The sequence below is a fragment of the Tachyglossus aculeatus genome, chromosome 21 (genome assembly GCF_015852505.1).
Source record: "Tachyglossus aculeatus isolate mTacAcu1 chromosome 21, mTacAcu1.pri, whole genome shotgun sequence".
Lineage (NCBI taxonomy): Eukaryota > Metazoa > Chordata > Mammalia > Monotremata > Tachyglossidae > Tachyglossus > Tachyglossus aculeatus.
The window spans coordinates 42674793-42686706 of NC_052086.1; the positions used below are offsets into that span (position 1 = coordinate 42674793).

The 11914-nt window shown below is 48.1% G+C and overlaps 1 protein-coding gene across 2 annotated transcripts in view; it reads left to right on the forward strand.

Annotated features, from left to right (window-relative positions):
* The window catches only part of MED13L (mediator complex subunit 13L), a 421642-nt gene that overhangs the window by 234687 nt on the left and 175041 nt on the right, over positions 1-11914 (forward strand). For both annotated transcript variants that reach the window (XM_038762515.1, XM_038762516.1), the window contains exon 4: positions 11268-11351. In XM_038762515.1, coding sequence (XP_038618443.1) covers positions 11268-11351 — 84 coding nt within the window. The remainder of the gene's footprint in view (positions 1-11267; positions 11352-11914) is intronic.

Sequence of the window (11914 nt, forward strand, 5' to 3'; positions counted from 1 at the left end):
TTGGTGAGCTTTTTTCAATGAATCAGTTCATTGTTCCCTCTGCCAGGCATTGCATTAACAGGGTGCTTCAGTGAAACTTGGCCTGGGGGAAATTTATAGAATTGTTAATCCTCCAACTGTAAAATGAGATTTTAATCATTCTAGGTGATCACATGTATGTTCTCTTTTGGTGAAGCATAGATTTGGAATGTCCCATGGTGGAAAAAAAACAACAAAAAAGAAAGCCAGGTCGTTGCCCAACTCCTTTCCTCTAGACTACAAGCTCGTTGTGGGCAGGGAATGTGTTTGTTATATTGTTAAAATGTACTCTTCCAGCTGTTTAGTACAGTGCTATGCACACAGTAAGCGCTCACTGAAAAATAATATTAATAATTGTGGCATTTGTTAGGAGCTTACTCTGTGCCAGGCACTGTGCTAAGCTCCGAAGTGGATACAAGCAAATAGGGTTGGACACAGTCCCTGTTCCTTCTGGGGCTCCCAGTTTTAATCCCCCTTTTACAGATGAGGTAACTGAGGCACAGAGAAGTGAAATGATCTGTCCAAAGCCACACAATGAGCTTATAGTGCTCGTGGCTTTGTACATATTAACTATTCTATTTATTTTATTTTGTTAATATGTTTTGTTGTCTGTCTCTCCCTTCTAGACTGTGAGCCCGCTGTTGGGTAGGGACCGTCTCTATACGGTGCCAACTTGTACTTCCCAAGCGCTTAGTACAGTGCTCTGCACACAGTAAGCGCTCCATAAATACGATTGAATGAATGAAATGAATGAATGAACACAACAGATAAGCGGCAGAGCCCGGATTAGAACCCACGGTCTTCTGACTCCCGAGCCCGGGCTGGAGCCACGATGCCACGATTGAATAACCGACTGATGGTCGCCTCCGGCTCCAGCTCAGCATCACCGACTTTCCAGGGGGGCCGCGCTGTCGGACATTAGACTTGTTTCTTCCCAAGACTTTACAGTTTTACGATAGTTTCCCGAACAGTCCTCAGAAGACTCCACTCCCTCCTCCGCCTGGAGTTTTCCCACGTAGGGCGGGGATGAGATGCCTGCTTCCCAAATGCCCGAGGCCTCCCCCGCTTCTGTGGTCGCTGGGAAGCTGTGAGGCTCCAGGTTGAGCCCCCCGGGGGGTGGGATGGCGGGCAGTTGGGGAGACCAGAAGGAAAAGCAGAAGGTTTTTATCCGCTGGGCTACCAGCTCCGCGGTCCTGGGCCTGGCCGCGGTGTGGCTACCCCAGAAAGTGACTCTGTGGGGTTTCCTAGCTGGCAGGGTGGCCACATACAGAGCCCCGGCACCCGCCTTGTCGCCCCAGGGGGAATCCAGAGGGGAGCCGTGCCAGGGGTGGTGGCCGGAGGATCATCAGGAGGAGCTGATAAGCACCGTGGCCTAGTGGATAGAGCACGGGTTTGGGAGTCAGAGGACGTAGATTCTACTCCCGGCTCCACTACACATAATAATAATAATAATAATAATAATTGGCATCTGTTAAGCACTTACTATGTGCAAAGCACTGTTCTAAGTGCTGGGGAGGATACAGGGTGATCAGGTTGCCCCACGTGGGGCTCACAGTCTTCATCCCCATTTTACAGATGAGGGAACTGAGGCTCAGAGAAGTTAAGTGACTTGCCCAAGATCACACAGCAGACATGTGGCGGAGCTGGGATTCAAACCCATGACCTCTGACTCCAAAGCCCGGGCTCTTTCCACTGAGCCACGCTGCTTCTCACACATCTGCTGGGTGACCTTGGGTGAGTCACTTCACTACTCTGGGCCTCAATTCCCTCATCTGGAAAATGGGGATTAGGACTGGGGACCCCTTGTGGGACAGAGACCGTGTCCAACCTGATGAGCTTATATCCACCTCAGCACTTAGAACAATGTTGCATAACCAATATTATTATTTTATCATTATTGTTATTATTAAGTGATCTAGAGGAGGTGCCCGCCTGGCCCCAGAGCCGGGGAGGCTGAGGGAAGGCCCGTAATAGTGGTAGTATGTGTCTCCCCCTTTTAGACTGTGAGCCCACTGTTGGGTAGGGACTGTCTCTATATGTTGCCAACTTGTACTTCCCAAGCGCTTAGTACAGTGCTCTGCACACAGTAAGTGCTCAATAAATACGATTGATTGATTGATTGATTACTATGTGCAAGGCACTATACTGAGTGCTGAGTTGGCTACAAACTAATCGGGTTGGACACAGTCCGTGTCCCACATGGAGCTCAGGGTCTTAATCCCCATTTGACAGATGAGGTCACTGAGGCCTAAAGAAATAATCATAATAATGATATTCATTCATTCATTCAATCGTATTTATTGAGCGCTTACTGTGTGCAGAGCACTGTACTTAGCGCTTGGGAAGTATAAGTCAGCAACATATAGAGGCGGTCCCTACCCAAAAATGGGGTCACAGTCTAGAAGGGGGAGATGGACAACAAAAAAAACCATGTAGACAGGTGTCAAAATCATTAACAAAGTAAATAGACTAGCAAATATGTACAAGTAAAATAGAGTAATAAATCTGAACAAATATATACAAGTGCTGTGGGGAGGGGAAGGAAGTAGGGCAGAGGTGGGGGATGGGGAGGAGGAGAGGAAAAAGGGGGCTCAGTCTGGGAAGGCCTCCTGGAGGAGGTGAGTCCTCAGTAGGGCTTTGAAGGGAGGAATAATAATAATAATAATTGGCATTTGTTAAGCGCTTACTAGAGCTAGTTTGGCAGATGTGTGGAGGGAGGGCATTCCAGGCCAGGGAAAGGATGTGGGCCGAGGATCGACGGCGGGACAGGTGAGAACGAGGCCCAGTGAGGAGGTTAGTGGTGGCAGAGGAGCCGAGGGTGCGGGCTGGGCTGGAGAAGAAGAGAAGGGAGATGAGGTAGGAGGGGGCGAGGGGATGGACAGCCTTGGATAATAATTGTGGTATTTGTTAAACGCTTACTACGTGCCATGTACTGTTCTATGAGCTGAGGCAAATACAAGTTCATCAGGTTGGACAGAAGCCCTATCCCACATGAGGCTGCCAGTCCTAATCCCCATTTTCCAGATGAGGGAATTGAGGCCCGGAGTAATGAAGTGACACGCCCAGGGTAACTCAGCAGACAAATGGCGGAGCCGGGAGTAGAACCCACGTCCTCTCACTCCCAAGTCTGGGCTCTATATTTACCAGGCCACACTGCAGGGGCCACGCTGGGCTGACCAGCAGGGAGCCGTGGGAGAACTGCAATCTTGGCTCTCTTTTCCACGCCTTTCCAACTTCAAACTCAGTCAGTCAGTCAACGGTATTTATTGAGCGTTTACTGTGTGCAGAGCACTGTACCAAGCTCTTGCGAGAGTACAGAACGGTAGTGTTAGGAGACACCAAACCCTGTCCTCAGGGATTAAGCAGACTACTGAATGCCGCCAACTTGTACTTCCCAAGCGCTTAGTACAGTGCTGTGCACACAGTAAGCGCTCAATAAATACGATTGATTGATTGATTGATTGAGCACTGTACTACATTCTTGGGAGCGTAGTGGTAGGAGACTGAATCTCTGTCATTCATTCATTCATTTATTCAGTCATACTTATTGAGCGCTTACTGTGTGCTAAGTACTCTACTGAGTGCTTGGGAAGTATAAGTTGGCAACATATAGAGACGGTCCCTACCCAACAACGGGCTCACAGTCTCAGTTATTATTATATATACACACAAGTGCTGTGGGTGGGGAGGGGGGTAGAGCAGAGGGAGGGAGTTGGGGTGACGCGGAGGAGAAGGGGAGCTGAGGAAAAGGGGGGCTTAGTCTGGGAAGGCCTCATTGTCTGTACTAAGTGTACTAAGACAATGACTCTGTGCCCCTCAAAGCCTTACTGAAGGCCCATCTCCTCCAAGAGGTCTTCCCAGACTAAGCCCCACCTTTCCTTATCTCTCACTCCCTTCTGTGTCGCCCTGACTTGCTCCCTTTATTCATCCCCCCTCCCAGCCCCACACAACATATGTTCATAGCTGTCATTTTATTTATTTGCTTTGATGTCTGCCTCCCCCCTCTAGATTGTAAGCTCATTGTGGGCAGGGAATGTGTCTTTCGTATTGCCCTCTCCCAGGCACTTAGTCCAGTGCTCTGCATATGGTAAGTGCTCAATAAATATGATTATATGAATGAATGAATAACTGCTGGGGTGGATGCAAGCTAACTGGGTTGGACACAGTCCCTGTCCCACATGGGGTCACAGTCTCCATCCCCATTTTACGGATGAGGGAACTGGGGTCCAGAGAAGCGAAGTGACCTGCTCAAGGCCACACAGCAGACAAGTGGCTGAGCCAGGATTAGAACCCAAGACCTTCTGACTCCCAGCCCAGGCTGTATAATAATAATAATAATAATAATAATAATAATGGCATTTATTAAGCGCTTACTGTGTGCAAAGCACTGTTCTAAGCGCTGGGGAGGTTACAGGGTGACCAGGTTGTCCCACGGGGGGCTCACAGTCTTCATCCCCATTTTCCAGATGAGGGAACTGAGGCACAGGGAAGTGAAGTGACTTGCCCAAAGTCACCCAGCTGACAAGTGGCGGAGCCGGGATTTGAACCCATGACCTCTGACTCCAAAGCCCGTCCTCTTTCCACTGAGCCACGCTGCTTCCCTAGGCCACACTGCTTCTGTTCGCCCCCCGACCCCCGTTCCTCCACAGAACCCCCCCTCGCAAATCCAACCCAGCAACCGTCGTTCATTCATTCATTCATTCAATCGTATTTATTGAGCGCTTACTGTGTGCAGAGCACTGTACTAAGCACTTGGGAAGTACAAGTTGGCAACATATAGAGACGGTCCCTACCCAGCAACAGGCTCACAGTCTAGAAGGGGGAGACAGAGAACAAAACAAAACATGTGTGCAGGTGTCAAGTCATCAGAATAAAGAGAAGTAAATTTAAAGCTAGATGCACATCATTAACAAAATAAATAGAATAGTAAATATGGACAAGTAAAATAGAGTAACAAATCTGTGCAAACATATATACAGGTGCTGTTGGAAGGGGAAGGAGGTAGGGCGGGGGGGATGGGGAGGGGGAGAAGAAAGGGGGTTCAGTGTGGGAAGGCCTCCTGGAGGAGGTGAGCTCTCAGTAGAGCTTTGAAGGGAGGAAGAGAGCTAGCTTGGCGGATGTGCGGAGGGAGGGCATTCCAGATCGTTGCAGCCACGCCATTGTTGTCGGCTGGCAGGGAGGCAGAAGCGCAGGTCCATTGAACGAGTGCGGCCCCCCTCCTCGCTCTCCTCCCAGCCCCCCACTCCCCATGGCACTTTGACCGCGCTGGAAGCCCTGTAGGATCATCGCCATGGCAACCTGACAGGTAGACACCCCCCCCCCCCCCTTCCAGCCTTCTTCTTCTGCGGGACTGAAGCCAGGCGTGCACAGGAATGGGAAAATCAGGGCAAGAGAAAAGTGAATGCAGACCATATCCTCATCCGTATTCTTCTGTGAGGCCGGACCTTTCCCTTTCCTCCCAGAGGGGCCTGCACGTGTACATGGGGGAGAGACAAAGACTCTCCCCCGTTCAAAGCCGTACTGAAGACCCATCTTCTCCGAAAGCCCCACTTTTCCTCATCCCCCACTCCCTTCTGAGTCACCCTGACTTGCTTCCTTTGCTCTCCCACCGCCCCCATCCCAGCCCCGCACTACTCATGTCCATATCTGTAATATGTTTACTTGTATTGATGTCAGTCTCCCCCTCTCTAGACTGTTAGCTTGCTGTGGGAAGGGAATGTCACTGTTTATTGTTGTATTGTACTTTCCCAAGCGCCTAGTATGGTGCTTTGCACACAAAAAGTGCTCAATAAATCAGACTGAATGAATGAAGAGGTCTTTCCTCAGCCCCCTTTTCATCATCAATTGTATTTATTGAGCGCTTACTATGTGCAGAGCACATAGCCCTTTTCTCTTCTCCCCTTCCCCTCTTCATCTCCCTGACTTACTCCCTTTTTTTCATCCTCCCCTTCCTAGTTCCACAGCACTTATGTCACTGGAAAAGCAGTGTGGCTCAGTGGAAGAGCACCAGCTGGGGAGTCAGAGGTAGTGGGTTCTACTCCCGGCTCCACCACTTATCAGCTGTGTGACTTTGGGCAAGTCACTTAATAATAATAATAATGATGGCATTTGTTAAGCGCTTACTATGCAAAGCACTGTTCTAAGCTGCTGGGGAGGATACAAGATGATCAGATTGTCCCAGATGGGGCTCACAGTCTTCACCCCCATTTTACAGATGAGGTCACTGGGTTACAGAGACCTGAAGTGACTTGCCCAAGTTCACACAGCTAACCAGCAGCGGGGCCGGGATTTGAACCCATGACGTCTGACTCCAAAGCCCGTGCTCTCTCCACTGAGCCACGCTACTTAACTTCTCTGGGCCTCAGTTTCCTCATTTGTAAAATGTTGATTAAGGCTGTGAGCCCCATGTGGGACAACCTGATTAACTTGTATCTACCCCAGAGCTTAGAACAGTGTTTGGCACCTAGTAAGAGCTTAACAAATACCATCATCATCATCATAATTATTATTATTATTACACTAGTGCTTGGCATATAGTAAGCAATCAGTCAATCAATCGATCGTATTTACTGAGAGCTTACTATGCGTTGGATGCTGTAATGATGGCATTTATTAAGTGCTTCCTATGTGCAAAGCACTGTTCTAAGCTCTGGGGAGGTTACAAGGTGATCAGATTGTCCCATGGGGGGCTCACAGTCTTAATCCCCATCTTACAGATGAGGTCACTGGGTTACAGAGAACTGAAGTGACTTGCCCAAGTTCACACAGCTAACCAGCAGCGGGGCCGGGATTTGAACCCATGACCTCTGACTCCAAAGCCCGTGCTCTCCACTGAGCCACACTACTTAACTTCTCTGGGCCTCAGTTTCCTCATTTGTTAAATGTTGATTAAGTCTGTGAGCCCCATGTGGGACAACCTGATTAACTTGTATCTACCCCAGTGCTTAGAACAGTGCTTGGCACCTAGTAAGAGCTTAACAAATACCATCATCATCATCATCATTATTGTTATTATTACACTAGTGCTTGGCATATAGTAAGCAATCAGTCAATCAATCAATCATATTTACTGAGAGCTTACTATGCGTTGGATGCTGTAATGATGGCATGTATTAAGTGCTTCCTATGTGCAAAGCACTGTTCTAAGCTCTGGGGAGGTTACAAGGTGATCAGATTGTCCCATGGGGGGCTCACAGTCTTAATCCCCATTTTACAGATGAGGTAACTGAGGCCCAGAGAATAATAATAATAATAGCATTTGTTAAGCGCTTACCATGTGCAAAGCACTGTTCTAAGCGCTGAGGGGGGGGAATACAAGGTGATCAGGTTGTCCCACGGGGTCTCACAGTCTTAATCCCCATTTTACAGGTGAAGGAACTGAGGCTCAGAGAAGTTAAGTGACTTGCCCAAAGTCACACAGCCGACAATTGGCAGAGCCGGGATTTGAACCCCGGACCTCTGACTCCAAAGCCTGGGCTCTTTCCACTGAGCCACGCTGCTTTTAAGTGCTTAGGAAAGTGCAACATAACTCTATAGCGGAAACATTCTCTGACCTCAGCGAGCTTACAGTCTAGAAGGGGAGACAGATATTAATAGAAGCAAGTAAAGTATGGATAGGACCATAAGTGCTGCGGGGCTGGGAGACACAGAAAGGAGTGGGAAATGAGGAAATGGGGGCTCAGTAGGGAAGACTTCTTGGAAGAGATGTGCCTTCAGTAAGGGTTTGAAAGCTGGGAGAGAAATTGTCTGCCAGATATGAGGAGGGAGGGCTTTCCAGGCCAGAGGCAGGATGTGGACAAGAGTTTGGCAGCGAGGTAGATGAGATGGAAGGGACAATGAGAAAGTTAGCATTAGAGGAGCGAAATATGTGGGTTGGGTTGGAGTAGGAGAGTAGCAAGGTGAGGTAGAAGGGGGCGAGGGGATTGAAGGCTTCAAAGCCAACGGTGAGAATTTTCTGTCTGATATGGAGGTGGGTGGGCGACCACTGGAGTTTTCTCGAGGAGTGGGGAAACATGGACCGAACATTTCTGTAGAAAAATGATCCAGGCAGTAGAGGGAAGTATGGACTGTTGTGGGGAGAGACAGGAGGCAGGGAGGTCACCAAGGAGGCCGATGCAGGAATTAAGGTGGGAGAGGATAGGTGCTTGGATTGACAGGGTAGCAATTTGGTCGGAGAGGAAAGAGCGGATTTTAGCGATGTCGTGAAGGTGGGACCTACAGGATTTAGTGATAGATTGAATATTTGGATTGAATAAAAGAGAGGAATCAAGGATAATGCCAAGGTTATGGGCTAGTGAGACGGAAAGGATGGTGGTACTGTCTACAAGTGATGGGAAATTCATGGGGAGGACAGCGTTTGGGTGGAAAGATAAGCTCTTCCTTGGACATGTTAAATTGGAGGTAGGACATCCCAGTGTGATGTCCTGCAGGCAGGAGGAAATGTGATGCTGCCCAGAGGGAGAGAGATCAGGGCTGGAGATGGAGATTTGGGAACCATCCACAGATGGCAGTTGAAGCCATGGGAACGAATGAGTTCTTCAAGGAAGTGAGTGTAGATGGAGAGTAGAAGGGGCCCAAGAACTGAATCTTGAGAGACCGCCACAGTTAGGGGGTGGGAGGCAGAGGAGGAGCCTGCGAAGGAGACTAAGAATGAGCGGCCAGAAAGATAGGAGGAGAACTGGGAGAGGACAGTGTCGGCCAAGCTGAGATTGGATAATGTTTCCCAGAGAAGGGGATGGTCAGCGCTTAACAAATATCACAATTGTCGTCATTATCATTATTGCTACCCTAGTGCTTATAACAATGCCCGGCACCTAGTAAGTCCTCTAGAGATTCCACAGTGATTATTGTTACCCCAGCTCTGAGTACGGCACTTAACAAATACCACAGTTATTATTACCCCAGCACTTACAACAGAGTTTGTAACTATGTTTGGTACATAGTAAGCACATCGCAAATCCCACAGTTATTATTATAATTGCCTCATCTCTTAGCACAGCACTTGACACATAGTAAGCGCTTAATCCTCTGCCCTACCCTCTCCCCCTCCCCCAGCACTTATATATATTTGTACAGTCATTACTCTATTTATTTGTACATATTTACTATATTTTATTAATGATGTGTATATAGCTATAATTGTATTTATTCTGATGGCATTGACACCTGTCTACTTGTTTTGTTTTATTGTCTGTCTCCCCCTTCTAGACTGTGAGCCTGTTGTTAGGTAGGGACCGTCTTTATATGTTGCCAGTTTGCACTTCCCAAGTGCTTAGTACAGTGCTCTGCACACAGTAAGCGCTCAATAAATACGATTGAATGAATGAATGAATGAATGAACACACCCCACCGTCATCATTACTCCAGTGCATACAACAGTGCTTGGCCCCTCGTAAGCAATAAGCAAAAACGGGCATATTGTTTGTATTAAATGGGACAGGTCCATCATTGGGACCAGGGAGGATGGCCTAGTGGAGCACAGGGCTGGGAGTCAGAAGGTCTTGGGTTCTAATCCCGGCTCCTCCACGTGTCTGCTGTATGACCTTGGGCAAGTCACACCTGTCTACATGTTTTGTTTTGTTGTCTGCCTCTCCCTTCGAGACTCTGAGCCACAGTCTAGGGACCGTTTCTATATCTTGCCGACTTGTACTTGTACTTCCCAAGTGCTTAGTACAGTGCTCTGCACACAGTAAGTGCCCAATAAATCCGATTGTATGAATGAATGAACTTCACATCTCCATGCCTTGGTTTCCTCATCTGTAAAATGGGGATGAAGACTTGTGAGCCCCATATGGGACAGGGACCATGCCCAATCCAATTTGTATGTATCCACCCCAGCGCTTAGTACAGTGCTTAGCACATAATAAGCGCCTAACAAATACTACAATTATCATTATTATTGTTGTTATTATAATTATTATTACTATCATTATTATTCTTAAGTTTTTTCAAGTATCTTAATTACCAAGATTTCTGAGTTGTCAAAATGGGCTCTTCTGAAGATTAGCCGTTTTGGGTCCAAGGACCTTGTTCCTTCCTATCCTGTTTGCATCTGGAAGCCTTGGGGAAGGAAGATGGGATGGGGGAGGAAGGGGGTGTTGAGAAGCAGTGGAGCCCCCAGAGAAGGAAGGAATGGGAGCACTGAACCTCCTCAGAGTCGTCTTCCTCTGGTGAGAAAATTCCTCTCAGTGAATCCATCATTCAGTGGTATTTTTTGAGCACTTCCTCATTCATTCGATTGTTCCTTCAGTCGTATTTATTGAGCACTTAACTGTGTGCAGAGCACTGTACCAAGAACTTGGGAGAGTAGTAATAATAATAATAATTATGGTACTTGTTAAGCACTTACTATGTGCCAAGCACTGTTCTAAGCACTAGGGTCGATACAAGGCACAGTCCCTGTCCCATATGGGGCTCACAGTCTTTCCAGATGAGGGAACTGAGACCCAGAGGATAATAATAATAATAATAATTTTGGTATTTGTTAAGCGCTTACTATCTGCCAAGCATTGTTCTAAGTGCTGGGGGAAATACAAGGTAATCAGGTTGTCCCGCATGGGGCTCACCGTCTTAAACCCCATTTTCCAGCTGAGGGAACTGAGGCCCAGAGAAGTGAAGTCACTTGCTCAGGGTCACTCAGCGGACGTATGGCGGAACCAGGATTAGAACCCATGACCTTCTGACTCCCAGGCCTGGGCTCTAAACCATTAAGCCGTGCTGCTTCTCAATACAAGTGCAGTAGAACAATAAAGAGAAACATTCCCTGCCCACAGTGAGCTTCCTGTGTGCAGAGTGCCCCGGGGACGAGCAGAGTTGGCAACCACGTTCCCCGCCCACGTGGAGCACGCCGGGAATCAATTGATCGAATGTCATTAGATCTTACCTCCCTCTTACCCCCATCTTACCTCCCTCCCTTCCCCACAGCACCTGTATATATGTATATATGTTTGTCCATATTTTTTTACTCTATGTATTTATTTATTTAATTTATTTGTACATATCTATTCTATTTATTTTATTTTGTTAGTATGTTTGGTTTTGTTCTCTGTCTCCCCCTTTTAGACTGTGAGCCCACTGTTGGGTAGGGACTGTCTCTATATGTTGCCAATTTGTACTTCCCAAGCGCTTAGTCCAGTGCTCTGCACATAGTAAGCGCTCAATAAATACGATTGATGATGATGATGATTAGGAAATGATCGCTCGACGGCCTGAACTGCCCGAAACCCAACTGACCCTTGAATGTCGCCTAGGTGCCTGATGGATAAGAACTTCGTCCGGATCGGAAAGTGGTTCGTGCGGCCGTACGAGAAGGATGAGAAGCCGGTCAACAAAAGGTGAGCGCCCTTCTCGGTTTCCCTCTGGGCCCGGATCTTTCCGGAAGGGACCGTCCGTCTTCGGGCCCGTGTGCGGTTCTCGCCCGCCGTTTTTCTCTGGCGGCGGAAGGGTCTTGATTTCAAGAAGCTTCGATCGCTCCCGGGTGACGTTAAAGTAGATCCCTAGGTTAGGTGATTTCTTCGGTGGCTCCCGGAGACGCGAAAACAGATGGAGACTGTAAACTCAGTGCGGGCAGGGAACGTGTCTGTTCATTGTTCGGAGAAGCAGCATGGCTCAGTGGAAGTGGCACAGACTTTGGAGTCAGAGATCATTGCTTCAAATGCCGGCTCCGCCAATTGTCAGCTGTGTGACTTTGGGCAAGTCACTTCACTTCTCTGGGCCTCAGTTACCTCATCTGTAAAATGGGGATTAAGAATGTGAGCCCCCAGTGGGACAACCTAATTACCTTTTAACGTCCCCAGCGCTTAGAACAGTGCTTTGTACATTGTAAGCGCTTAATAAATGCCATCGTTATTATTATCGAGACTGTAAACTCGGTGCGGGCAGGGAACGTGTCTGTTCA